The following is a 14342-nucleotide window of genomic DNA, read 5'->3' on the forward strand; positions in this document are numbered from 1 at the left end:
GCATATCAGCAAAAGTTTTTTTTTATGCCAGAGTTCTTGACTGAGCTGAAGAAGTTCCATGTCCCATCAGAATCAAGTGCATCTCTCAGAGATCTCTCCACTTGTTCTTCACCAGCATCTGCTATTTTCGGTGCTGACTCCTCCTGTACATCTGATATTACATGCATTCCAGCAGATATGCTGATGGTACTTCTGGGTGTGATTCAGGATCACATGGGTTTTTCATATTGATTACATGGTTGATGATAAGAGCTGTACCATGCTCTTTACCCCTCTTCAGGGCAGAGGCAAGGAACTGTTTGTGGACTTTGTCTTCACTACTTTTTGTTAGGCCACTTGTTTCTCTCATAAAGCTGTGTATTGTCCTCTCCAACACTAATGCTGACTTGTGCATGAGAGTCACTGAATTAAAAAGCTAGTTTCTAGAATATTTCAAAGGCTAGTACTGCATGCATAGGTAATTTGAAAAATTAAAACCTTCTGCCAGGCAGACTAGACGCTGCATTGTATGTGGTTATGTCTACACTGCGCACCTTACAATGGCACGGCTGTGCCTCTGCAACCGTGCCATCGTAAGGCGCGCCGTGTCACGGATCTTTCTCTCCGGCAGAGAGCTTTCCCGGCAACAAAATAAAACCACCTCCAATGAGGGGCGGTAGGTTCATCAACGGGAGCACAGCTCACGCTGCTGAAGTGCTGTCCACACTGGCACTTTTCGTTGCTCAAACTTTTGTGGTTCTGGGGGCAGTGTGTGTTTTTTCACACCCCCGCGCAACAAAAGTTTTAACAATGAAAGTGCCAGTGTAGACTTGTATGTACAAAAGCTTATACATGGAAAAGCATTGCATTAGGAGTTCACATACTTTTATATCTCCCTATTGTGCTACACAGACTGTGGGCATGCAATCTACTGCTACTCCGTGAGAGACTGATCTGGTGAGCAAACTTCAACTGAAAATTATAAATGATTATTATAATCACTTGTGAGATACTTTGACAATTAAGAGATGTGAATATACTGCAAAATATTGATGTTTGCTGTCTTTCCCATGGGCTAAACAGCTTCATCATTTCTGAAAGAAACAAAGCTTGCCTATGCAAAACCAATAAACATCTTTTCATCCATTGTCATTAGGTAGTTTTGATGAGTAAATCCCACCTTTAAGGTGTTGAAGTTAACTCAAACAGTACACACGGTAGTCATGGCCCAGTTGCAGTGTTTCTGGAGCTGTGCAGAAACTTTCTTATTGTGGATCCCATCCTTTCACCTCACCTTTAGCACCACTTGACAGCTCAACTCCGTACCTCACCTAAACCTATATAAAATAAGCTTACAAATGATATCTAATGTGGGGGGGGAGACGTAAGGAGGGTTTTTTGGGAATTGTTATACGCCTCCAGTTCTTGGAGCCATCTTTGCATGGCCACGGGTTCAGCGCTTTCTTTAGGGGTGATGGGATGCAGAGTTGGGCTGCTGGATAGGTGCAGGGTTCGGTCTTCACCTGCCACTGGGGGAAGAGCGTCCAGCGCTTTGAAGAACAGAGCACTGTGGTGGGAAAGGCCTTAGTGATACAAGATCTGAAATGCCATCTTGGGGCAATCTCTGACCCAACAGGCCTTGCTGGAGAGGCAACCCCTAGAATTCCCCCCCCCCGACATGCAGACACTCTCTGGACCGGCAGGGGTAAAGGGCAAGGAAGCTGGGTGTAACTACCCAGCACAGGATCATGCCAGGATGCATTGTGTCAGGGAATTCAATGTGACGTGGGAGTTGCAGTAACTGCAAACGGTCAGGACTCTGGTTTCTCGCATGCGAGACGTGTGCTAATATCTTCTGCCTACGGGTGGCAGCAGGCACCTATGCATTCTCGCCTCGGCTGCATTGAACGGTAGGCTCCTTACTGTGTAAGGCTACTGTCTCTGTGATCAAGATTAGGCTCTCTGATCTCTACAACCAGAGGTGGCCGGGCAGCCATATCTGAGCCTGGCTGGAGTACTGTGGTGGGAATCTCCAGGGAATGCATGAATGCTTCGGTGCCGGTTCTATACTGGCAATGCCCAGGGCTAGCCCAAGGCTCGTAGCACTCTGCTGGGGAGAAGGATGTGGCTGGCCCTTGTCTATTCATCCAGCCCCATCCTCTGCTCCTGCTGCTATTCCTATCAGGAACCATGGCTACAGACACTGCGGTCCTCACTGGGGCTTGAACCCAGGACTTTCAGCATCAAAAGCACATGACTCCGCCCCTGGAGCTAACAGAGCTCCTATGGCTGTGAGCATGTAGCAGGCTAATACAGCCCCGGGGGTGGGAGGGGGGGAGATGCTAGAAGGCGACATGATCACGCTCGCTAAGTCAGAGTATTGCACTGAGATAGCAGAGCCCCCAACTAGCTGCTTCTCTGTCTAGTGATGCCCACGCTGGTAGGTCTCCAGAGCCCTGATCATAGGCATTGTGCGTGGGGCACAATGGGGCTCCTGTCTGTCAATTGTTGCTGTCCCATTGTTGCTGTCAGCTCCCAGGTGGTAGGAGCAGAGAGACCCTTTCACAGGTGCCCATCAGTCATTGTGGGGATTGCTGCAGGGTCCAAGCAGGCAGCTCTGAACCTTTCCCAGTCTGGGAGCCTTCCTCCTATTCAGCAATATGGGAAAGTCAGAACGGTCATAGCCCCTGACACCTGGTCTTGACCCCCAGGTTGACAACCCCTGATCTAAGAGATCTCTCTTTGCTGAGGGTGGGGGAGGCTGGAGGAATGTTGCTTGCGATGAGAATGCAGGACAGGGTCCTAAGAGTTAACCTCTGTTGCAGTCTGCTCTCCCCAGCCTGCCAGCCCACCCATGTGTTCACAGCTCCCCGGTTGTGGCTGTGTTCTCCAGAGAGCCTTCCTTTATATGTAGCCCCTCAAACACAAGTGAAAAGGTGTGTGGGGGTGGGAGCAGCAGGTCAGTGACCACAGCTGGCCCTTGGGCACCTCTGTGCGTGTAACCTCTTCTCTGCTGGGTCACTCGCTCGAGTCAGGCAGAGTAGTGCAACCTTGCTGTGTGAAAGTGGACCTGCAAAGCAGACCACAGTGCTTGCTCCAGTTCCCAGGTCTGTATCTAGGCGGCCTCATCATAGCTTGCCTCTGCTTGCCTTGTACATCTGGAGGGTCACCTCAATGTTCCCCTCTCTCTGCTGGAAGATCTTAGCAAGATCTTCGGAGGACCTGACTAGTGAGGTCCCATGTGGCTGCTGTAATCTGAGCTGCTGCCCTGTCTGCTCCCAGGGAAGAGGGATGGGGATGCTGGTTCTTAGACAAGCTTCAACTTCCACTCCCCTTCAGCTGGGAGCCACATGTAAGCTTGGGGGCTTTTAACCCCTTTATGTGCAGCTTCAAGGGAACTACAGTGACAGCAGTGGGTTGGAGTTGCCCACTCGCTGTGCTAGGGGATCCTCTGCCTTGAGGCCAGGTACAGATGAGTTTAGCACTGGTCAGAGCCCTCGTTTCCAGGCAACTCCTGGGCTAGGCCTATTCTTATCACCATGTTAATGACACCACCCCCACCATCCCACTCTGGAAGGGCTCCCGCCAGCACCAACCCAGGTTCAGCTGTAGTGGTAGGGATACTCTGTGTCTCCCGGCAGTGTAGACACAACCTCAGAGACTGCATCAAGGTGGGGGAGAGGGGAAAGGAAGAGTTTGAAGGGCCAAAAAAGATGCAAGGTGTCCAAAGGGGTTATAACTAGGAGTAATGGGGAAAAAATGGGAGGCTGCATGGCATAGGACACCTGGGTTCTATTCCCAGCTCAGCCACTGCCTTCCTGTGTGACCCTGGGCAAATTACATCCCTTCTCTCCTTCCCCTCCAACCCTCTGTCTGTTAGGTTGTGAGTTCTTCAAGGGACTGTCTTGCAATGTGTAGGTGCAATGCCTAGAGCAATGGGGCCCTGATCTAGACTCAGCTTTAATAATAAGGGAAATTTATGCTGATTACCAGTGGCTTTTGGAATAATCCCCCAAGGAAAACAATGTTGGAGCCCTTGTGTAGATGGGGCCCACCAGCTGCTACCATTTTAAACACCATGTCAACTCACCTGGCTCAGAGCAGGTCTAATTAACACAGTCCCCTACCCTCCCACCCTCACTTCAGGCCACCTTCACCCATCGCAAAGAAGTAGGGATACTGTAGGTCTGGGTTTTCCTTGATGTCATTTCTTCTTTGAGGCTCCATCCTCTGTCCGGGTGGATTTTTCAAATAACAGGAAACGTCTGGGATTTTTGCAGAGGAGATGCTGGTTCGCTTCCCGATTGGTCTGTCCCCTGCATCTGCACCTGTTTGGTCCATTGCCCAGCAGCCACAGCTGCTGGATCCCTCTTGCCCACCCAGGCCCCGGCTCCCAGCCCGGCGGGGAGGCACTGTCTGATGTCTGGCACTGCATCCTGGGCTTGCACCAGCCCCCCCACCTCCAGTTAGTACGCCCTGCTGCAGGTGTCCCCGCCCCCGGTCTCCCCTCCTGTCCCCTCCCTGCCCCTCCCGCAGTACCCTCTTTTTGGGAACCTGAGCTATAGTAACCCTACAAAGAAGCAGAAACTGGGGGGCAACAGCCCCATCATGTTGGAGACAGGGGACTTACCTCTGTGCTGTGTGATGCTCCAGAAAGGATCTAATCTCTGTGTGTTTACACTGTGCCCATCTCCAGGGTATGTTGGCACCTGTTCGGTTTTTGTGTGAAACCGGTCCTGTCAGGTCTGAAAAAAGAAAGATCTGGCTAGAGATTAAGGCTCCATTTCAGCAAAACACTTCACCAAGTTCCTGCTTGCTTTGCTGAACCAGGCCCCCTGGGAGGGCCAATAGGGCCACTGTCAAACTTCTGTTTCTCTCTGCAGACTCGGCTAGGAGACCGATCAGCCAGCAGTCCTGCAGGGAAACAACCAAAGGCTGAAACAACTGTGCAGGAAGGTAGGACAATGAGATGGTTTGCGTTGCAACAACACCAGGTATTAACTGATCACAGTTCCTGCCTGCCCTGTGCTGCAACAGTGATTTGGGTCCATTCCCAGCACCTCCTGGGTCCAGTCTGAAGTTCTAAATCTCTATGGATACATAACATAGTTCGATACATGTCACAGCAGGGGGGTCTGGGGGGGCCTTGTGGATCAGTTCCATTCCATTGGGGGAACTCACACAATGCCTGGGGTGGTTGCCCGACGCCTAGCTCATTTGGGTGCTGCCAATCCTTTGCTTTTGGGAGCATGATACGGTTTGCAAACTCTATGAATTCCTGGGCAAGGTTAATGTATTGCTGTGAGCTAATCAGCCCTGCCTGCCACACCTGTGGGTGTTAGGCCAGAGGGGTGGGGCTAAAAATGGGAAAGATGCTCAGAAGGGGGCTGGCTGGGAAGTTGCTCAGAGCAACAGACCTGTGGAGAGAGAAGCTGGGCAGGAATCCAGAGCTGACTAAATCTGATTCCTGATCAAGTCCCCCTGGAGGGGTTGTAGGCCCTGACAAGGAACCATTCGGATGTACCTGGGACCGGCTGATGAATTTTAAGATGAGCCATGTAGAGGAGACAGGAGGACAGAGAGCTAAACCCAGAGGGCAGATGGATGAATAACCCGAGGAACTGCGGACTTAAGCCAAGTTTACAGGCAAAGACTCCTTTGTTTAGTGACTTTGGTCTCTGCTACCCTGGAAGGGAATTGAGCTTGTGTAATGACTGGCTAGAAGGCTGCGCTACGTAAGCCACCAGAGCGGGCTAGAAACACAGCTGGGGAAGCTGAGGCAGGGAGCCCGCGGCACCATGTCTCACCACCAGGAGGCATCGATTCAGTCACAGGGAGTCTTTCACAAATTAAAGGAAAACCAGTCCCTAGGGCAGTGGTTCCCAAACTTGTTCCGCCGCTTGTTCAGGGAAAGCCCCTGGCGGGCCGGGCCAGTTTGTTTCCTGCCGTGTCTGCAGGTTCGGCCGATCGCGGCTCCCAGTGGCCAACAGAAGCTGCTGGAAGTGGCGTGGGCCGAGGGACGTATTGGCTGCCACTTCCAGCAGCTCCCATGGGCCTGGGAGCAGCGAACCGCGGCCAGTGGGAGCCGCGACTGGCCGAACCAGCGGACGCGGCAGGTAAACAAACCGGCCTGGCCCGCCAGGGACTTTCCCTGCACAAACAGTGGAACGAGTTTGGGAACCACTGGTCTAGTGCATTGTGATGGGTCAGTGGCTGCATACGGTGGGGCAAGCTCGTTCTGGACGCAGCCCTGCTTAAACCCTACATGGCGCTTGGGCCTACAGGGTCCCTCTGCACAGGGGCGGAATCCCATTAGCAGCACAGATCTGTGTGGTGTCCATTTTATTTTATTTCCATTTCATTGCTGCTTAAGGATGTTAACCTGCCTGTGTAGGATGATGGGCAAAGCTTGCCGTTGTTCTCCCAAGCTAAGCGGGGCTGGGACTGGTCAGTACGTGGATGAGAGGTTTCTCTTTCCCAGCAGATACAATGTGAAGTTGCCTAACCCGGCTGAAACAATCCCACACCCTGGTGTTGTTTGGATCAGTTTATTCCCGGCTGACATGAAAGCCAGATCGAATCGTTAATGGTTCACATGAGCGAGCCTTTTATCCCAAGCGCTGCCTGGCAAACAGTAATCAGGCCATCGCTAGGTATCTGCTCCACGACTCTGAGCTGGGCCAGCAGAGCGGGATTTATTGTGTGTGTGTATTGCTTGGCAAGCACCTGTCCCCTTGCCTGGCTAATCTTGTGTAATCCCTTTATAAAGGCACTATAAACATTTGGCTTCCTCAGGGGCTTTGTTTGCATTTCAGTGTAATTAGGATTTCCTCCATATGAACTTGGAAGGGGCGAGGGAGAGGAAAGGGGGAGAGACTCCTTTGATGGCAGCAATCCTCTGGCCTTTGAAGATGCTGCCTGGACCTGGCATGTGAGCGCTGCCTGTTTCTGCTGGAGCCGGGAGATGCTCCTAGGAGGGAAGTGAGAAATGAGAGCCCCATGCATCCTCTCTCTAGGGTTGCCAACTTTCCAATCACACAAAACCGAACATCTTTGCCCCGCCCCTTCTCTGAGGCCATGCTCCCACTCACTCCATCCCCCTTCCTCTGTCCTTCCCTCCCTCACGCTCACTCACTTGCTCGTTTTCACCAGGCTGGGGCAGGGGCTTGGGATGCGGGGGCGGGGGAGGTGATGGCTCCAGCTGGGGGTGCGGGCTCCAGGGTGGGGCCAGAAATGAGGGGTTCAGAGTGCAGGAGAGGGCTCTGGGCTGGGGCAGGGGGTTGGGGAGGGCACCTGCTGGGCGTATAGGCTCTGGAATAGGGCCAGGGATGAGGGGATTGGGGTGCAGGAGGGGGCTCTGGGCTGGGGCTGGGGGTTTCAGAATGTGGGAGGAGGATCCCGGCTGCAGCAAGGATTGGCATGTGGGAGGGAGTACGGGCTCTGGGCTGGGGGTGTGGGCTCCTGGGTGGGGCTAGAAATGAGGGGTTCAGGGTGCGGGGCTCTGGGCTGAAGTAGGGGGGTCCGGGCTGAGGTAGGGAGGTTGGGGTGCGGGAGGAGGTACAGGCTCTGGGCTGGGGGTGCGGGCTCTGGGGTAGGGACAGGGATGAGCATGTGCTCAGGAAAGGGCTGTCCGTGGCACCGGATCCCTCCCCCCCAGAGTCTGCAGGGTTGAGGCCGTGGCAGCAAGGAGAATGCCTTGCCTCAGAGGAGCAGGGAAAGCCTGGTGTGTGTCACACCCCAGCTGGCAGGGGAGGGCAGAGCCACCCAGAGCAGCAGTGCCCCCAGTCTCTCTCGTTCTACCCTAAAACACCAAGTTTCCTTGCATTGAGGCAGGTGTCCTGCGGCAACTCCCTGTGCAGCCCCTCTGTGTGCCCTGATTTGGGCCCTGCTCCTTTCTCCTGCCCTGCTCCTTTCTCCCACCCTGCTTCCCCAGCCCCAGGGCTTGCTGGGTGCCCCACAAGGGGGCACTAAACCAGCCCACGACTCATCCTTGCCCTGCCTGGCACTGGATGGACCCTCAGTGTTTTCATTTCACTTGGGCTTGTTGCTCTGCTCCCCGACGGCATGGGGACTGTTGAATCTCGCACCCACCACTGCGGTCTATAGGTGCTCAGAGTAAAGAGACACCCCCACCATTCCCAGTCTGGCCCATCTCCGCTGCTGCTCCTCTGGCAGGGCTGGGTGTTTAAGGGTCAGGCTAGCTGGGGAGCAGGGGAAGATGCCAGGCCTCCATGTATTCTTCTTTAGCAAGGAAGCACTTGGCAAATAAGTGCGTCTTCCACCATCTCCATCCCACTCCTAACGGGTTGCATTAGGGATGGAGGAGGCTGGTGCGGGAGCAGCAAGAGGGAGAGGCCAGGTCTGTGAGGCTGGGGTGACTCCAGGGAGGCTTTAAAAACAAGCCCGCTGAATATCGCTTCATAACACGGTCTCCATGCTAGTGGCCCCAGTGCACAAAGGTGCCTGGTACAAGCCAGGGGCGTCTCCGTGCTGCCTAGCATACAGATCGTCTCACTGGCAGGACTTCCTCTTCCTGGTCCTGAACGCCAGAGCAAAGCAGCTGGGAGCGAAGCGGAGGGAAAGCCCGGGAGAGGGGACTGGTGACCGACTGTAGGTCACAGTCAGTTGCCCAAATGTGCATTTTAATATTGCTTCTAAATCAAGCTCAGCCAAATGAGAGAGACGTCCCCTCCACAGGAGCACAAGAGAGGGGCTCCCTTCTCCAAACCTCTGGCAAAGTATATGGCTGCAGCAAGGGGAAACGTGCTCTCCTGTTGCTGAAACAATTGCTTCCTGCTGGTCAATAGCTGTGTCTCTAATCAGAGCACTCTGCATGTCTGCTCAGTGTCTCCTTTTCAACGTGGCCTTGTAGGCACTGGAGATAGAACAAACCCTGTTATATCATCCAGCCCATGTCCCCAGGGCCAGCATAGTGCTCTTCCCGCCAGCATAATAACACGGGTTGTTGGTCCAGTCTAGTGACCCAACCAACGGGGATCCCACCAGTTCCCATAGCCTGATACAGGATGTGTCTCTTGATATTCAGCCCATCACTCCCACTTTATAAACCCTTGTGCCACCCTTAACAATTCTTCTCCTCCCCCGGTGCTTGCAGCCTTCAGATGTTTGTTCTCGGTGGATCCTTTGTGCTTCACACAGCCAAGTGACGTGTATTTAACTCTTTTTCGCTCTCGTCGAGGTGAGTGAGAGGGGAGTTATGGATAGAACCCCTTAACAGGAGCCAGGAAACGTTTTTTCTTATTTATGGTTTCTATCATAGCAGCATTTATAGGCCCGCAGCTGAGATCAGGCCGCATTGTGCGAGGTGCTGTAGCGGCGTATCCTAAGAGGCAGTCCCTTCCCCAAAGAGCTATGGAGACAAGACAGGCAACAGCTGGGGTAAAGTTCTCTTCCGCTCTGGGTCTGTTTTGTTCTCAGGTCTGCCGCTGATGCCTGTGTAACCTAGGACAAGTCACTTAATATCTCCATGCACCACTGCCCAATTTGCAGATCACCCCTCCCACCTGTGTTGTGGGGCTCAGTGCTTCCCTTCCCTGGAAAATGCTGTAAAAGTTCAAAGTATGGGCATGAACTGCCTGGTGTGTATTTTGCCCTGCTCTCTGCCCCTGGGGAACTGCTCCCCTTGGGCCATAGGCTTTATATTGCTAGCGGAGATTTGGTAGCTCAAGAGACCTGTGCTTGTGGTTGATCAGGTCTGAGTTCTGTCCCTGCGCTAGCCATGAAGTTCCAGGAGGCTTTGGTGTGGCCTGTGACAACAGCTGAGAAGCCCTAGCTGGCAGTGGATTTGTTACAGTATTATTGATCCTTCCAGCCCCTAGCTGTCATTGCTGCTCGTCGCCAGTTTGTTTCTAACAGTCTGGTAATGCAGTGCCTGGAACTTACTGCAGCTGAGTTAATGTCACTTAACCAGGAATGTGACTGGTGCCGTGTTCTCTTCATATGGGTAACCTGCTGGCTTGTCTGGTGGGAGCTGAAAGGCCTCTGCTCCTGTAGAGCCCACATAAGGTGACTGGGATTTATTTAACATGGATTATACTGCAAAGTAATAGCCAGACGGAGGCTGCGGTTTAGCACAACATCTGTGGAGCTTAAGCTGCATTGATTTCATGTCCGAGGCTACGGGATGGGGATAGGAGTTTCTGCGGGCAAAGGAGGATTCCCTGCCCCATCTCCTCCCTCCCCAGGCCTGACTGGTCTTTACTCTCTGTTCTGGAGAGAGAAGGACTAAAGCTCTGATTAACCCCCGTGGACTCCGGGTTGCCCAGGTCTTAAAGCAGTGAAAGGATCTGTCTAAGCAGAGAGCATGCTTTCCAGATGGAAGCGCATCACTTAAGGCCCAGCTCTGCTTCTGTTAAAGCTGTTGTGAAACTCTGGCACTGATTTCCCTGGGAACAGGCTGGGGCCTTGAGGGCACGTTGACGAGAGCCACAAGTGACTTCATTTACTTACATAATGGCTTCGGAGACTTTAAGACCAGAAAGGGACCATTATGACCTAGTTGGACCTTCTGCATAACGCAGTCCCGAGAACTCAGCCAGCCTGTACGGAGCAAATCACAGGGCTAGGTGGTGACTCTAAACAAGAGGGTGGGTGGGTGTTCTTTGCAGGGGGAGGGTTGCGTTCTTCCGAGGGGAGCTCCCCAAAAGTTCCATGCTGAGGCAGACAGGATCTCCCCAGAAATGAGTGGCAGAGAAGTAATTGCTATGCCCTCCTATGTAGTACAGCATCTCCACCTTGGCCGTGCTGGCTGGTGCAGAAGAAGGCATGGCCATGACGCTGTCCCACCTCACTGGGAAAGCCAGCGTTGCTGCCCATGTTAGCCTCTAGCAGGAGCTCAGGATGGGCAGTGGGAGGAGACTGTCCCCAGCACAGATGTGCACATGAGGAGGAGGTTTCTTGTACCCTCTTCCTCATCCTTGCACACCCACCCAGAGCTAGGGGCTGGGGACCATGTGCATGTACAAGGCCGAGCACCACATGGGTCCTATCCTGACTGGGACCTCTGGGGACTTCTGTAGATTCACAATATGCCTTCAGCGCCCTGTGAATTGCCTGGTAGCTACTACAAAAAGTGTGTTGGCTACTGTAACATTAACCCAACACGACAGTAGTCACTATCTGCCTTTGCAACTAGCTCCCTGCTGAAGCAGATTGTGCAGTCAGCGCATGGCTTTTGCAGTACTGTAACACCTCATCCCAAAGCGCTTTTCCGTGTCCTTATACCACACAGGGCCAGTGAAGTGCAGCCACCTCTGGGGTGAATGATACACAGAAGAGGCGAGGGAGAGAGACATTTTGCCAGGAACGCCAGGGCAAATCCCTGCTCTTACGAAAAATCCTGTTGTATCTTTAACATCCACACGGAAGATGCAGGACCTACGTTTTTCAGGTCTTTGTGGAGTAGCCCTCACTGTGTACTGCATGGAACTCAGTGCATTGCTCTAAATGTCCCGGACATAAATGTTTACGACATGCTAGGAAGACAGACAGAGCTACAGTGCTATTCCCTGTGAAGTGCTCAGTCAATCCAGACAGGACTCATCGCTTCCAAGAGTCTGGGTGCTGTAGGCCTAGCACTGGGACCACCAAACCAGCCCTTTCTGGGCCTGACCCAGCACCTCGCATCTGAACACACCCAGAAGTGGGGAAAGTGCAGATCCAGATTCACACTTACCAGATCAGGCCCATCCTTACCTTGGCCAAGATGCATTTAAATGGAGCCAGCTGAGCCTCTGAACTCCTGCTTTGTGTAACTCAAGTGCGAATTGCCGATCCTGAGTCTGTTTCAGCACCTGGTATCAAGGCTGGACAGGAGGCTTGGAAATGTATCAGAGCTGCCTTTAGGCTTTGGAGCTCACATGTTGAATGACCAGGGCTCTTGAGAAAGAATCATAGAATCATAGAATATCAGGGTTGGAAGGGACCCCTGAAGGTCATCTAGTTCAACCCCCTGCTCGAAGCAGGACCAATTCCCAGTTAAATCATCCCAGCCAGGGCTTTGTCAAGCCTGACCTTAAAAACCTCTAAGGAAGGAGATTCTACCACCTCCCTAGGTAACGCATTCCAGTGTTTCACCACTCTCTTAGTGAAAAAGTTTTTCCTGATATCCAATCTAAACCTCCCCCACTGCAACTTGAGACCATTACTCCTCGTTCTGTCATCTGCTACCATTGAGAACAGTCTAGAGCCATCCTCTTTGGAACCCCCTTTCAGGTAGTTGAAAGCAGCTATCAAATCCCCCCTCATTCTTCTCTTCTGCAGGCTAAACAATCCCAGCTCCCTCAGCCTCTCCTCATAAGTCATGTGTTCTAGACCCCTAATCATTTTTGTTGCCCTTCGCTGGACTCTCTCCAATTTATCCACATCCTTCTTGAAGTGTGGGGCCCAAAACTGGACACAGTACTCCAGATGAGGCCTCACCAATGTCGAATAGAGGGGAACGATCACGTCCCTCGATCTGCTCGCTATGCCCCTACTTATACATCCCAAAATGCCATTGGCCTTCTTGGCAACAAGGGCACACTGCTGACTCATATCCAGCTTCTCGTCCACTGTCACCCCTAGGTCCTTTTCCGCAGAACTGCTGCCTAGCCATTCGGTCCCTAGTCTGTAGAGGTGCATTGGATTCTTCCATCCTAAGTGCAGGACCCTGCACTTATCCTTATTGAACCTCATCAGATTTCTTTTGGCCCAATCCTCCAAAGATCAGGGGCTAGCTGGTCATAACCCGAGGGGTGATGGAAAGTAGGCTCCATGATGGCTGGCCACATGCTTGTTCTGAGCAGTTTCTTGTTTCTCTTCAACAGCTGTCCTATCTCTGGTTGTGATCTTGCAAACTAAGCAGAAACAAGCCTGGTCAGTCTTTGGATGGGAGACGTCCAGGGAAAACCCCCAGTGCTGCAGGGAGAGGTGCGGGTGGTTCTGTAGGAGCCACTTTCCTCTGTGAGTCAGCAATGAGCCAGTGCACAAGAGCAGTGTTTATGGGGATATTGTGCTGGAGTTACCGTCTTTCAGCTGAGGCCTACAGCTGACGCTTGTGGCCATTACCGATCCCATGGGGCTTTTTTGCAAGAGCAGGAGTTTTATTCTGACCCAGCATCCAGCTCAGGCAGTTTCCCTTCTGCTGGTCTAAACTTCCTCTTATATGGCTTTGTGTGGGGAAGTTTGTTTGTTACTCCCACCTGTTGCATCATGTCTGTAATTAGATTGTAAACTCTTAGGCTCAGTGACCACATCACTGTGTGTCTTCTCTGAAGTGTCTGGCATGCTGGGTGGTGTTCTTCTCTGCCCTTTGTAATGCTGATGGCACAGAAGGGATGTACCATTCCACTCCAGCAACAGCTGCCTTGCTGTGATGAGTAGAGCGATTTCTATACGCAGAGACCAAGCAGTTTGTGAAGTGCTTTGTTCAGGATGAAAGCCATTAGAGTAAACTCTGCAGGGCTATAACCTCTTCTGTGCAAGGATCTCCATGCGCTTTGCAAGCACGCATGAGTTAAGCGTTCTAACCCCCCTCTGGGTGGCGGAGTTATCCTTTCCATTGCAGGTTACATGACTTCTTTGAGGCTGTGTAACGCCGACAGATCCCAGTTGTCGACGGGCAGGATGGAACCGCGGACATCTGGAGCTTAGTGCATGAGTCTCTACAGCATGAGCTCAGAGCCGACTGGCTGTTAGCTAAGGCTGTGGAGCAGACTCATTAATTGCTCTCTAAGTGGTCTTGGTGCCACGCGAGAGGACAGAACACCACACCCAGGAGGTGTGTGTTTGTTAGTTCCATGGGCAGGGCCCAGATCCTTTGACTCTCAGAAATGTGCCTCACCAATAAGGCACCCTCTTCTCTTGGGAAGATATAATCTGGCTAATGATTATAGGTTCCCTTCTTTCAAGCCATGCCGTATTATCCTGCAGTGTGAACCGTGAGCAGATTCAGTGCTGCACCAACTTCAAAACGGATTTTCCAAAAGCTGTAAGAATGTCACTGTAAATTCACATAATCTCCTCATCTGAGCTGGAGAGCTGCGTGATTTGACAGTGCTGAGCCCAGTGCAGAGAAGGGAGCTGCAAATCTTTTTTCTGGTGGTGACCACACTACTCAGTTGTATGTCAAGGCACCTCTGCTGCCTCAGCTTTTTAACCCCCCCGCCCCCAGCCTTTTAGTACTCCCCACCACTTCCTGCCTGTGTGCTGTGAATGACTGTGTGTGGTAATGCAGTGTTGTAGCTTGTAGTCCTGTCGGTCCCAGACTATTGGAAGATAAGGTGAGGTAATATCTTTTATCAGATCAACTTCTGGTGGTGAGAGAGAGACATGCTTTTGAGCTACAAAGGGTCTATATCTAC

At 52.3% G+C, this 14342-nt stretch overlaps 1 protein-coding gene across 1 annotated transcript in view; it reads left to right on the top strand.

Moving 5' to 3' along the window:
* LOC311518259 (uncharacterized protein) overlaps positions 1-14342 on the top strand; it is a 70854-nt gene that overhangs the window by 32161 nt on the left and 24351 nt on the right. Inside the window, exon 4 of the mRNA XM_084623920.1 lies at positions 4863-4935. Coding sequence (XP_084480046.1) covers positions 4863-4935 — 73 coding nt within the window. The remainder of the gene's footprint in view (positions 1-4862; positions 4936-14342) is intronic.

This window comes from Lepidochelys olivacea (assembly GCF_965140295.1).
Source record: "Lepidochelys olivacea isolate rLepOli2 genome assembly, chromosome: 3".
Taxonomy (NCBI): Eukaryota; Metazoa; Chordata; order Testudines; family Cheloniidae; genus Lepidochelys; species Lepidochelys olivacea.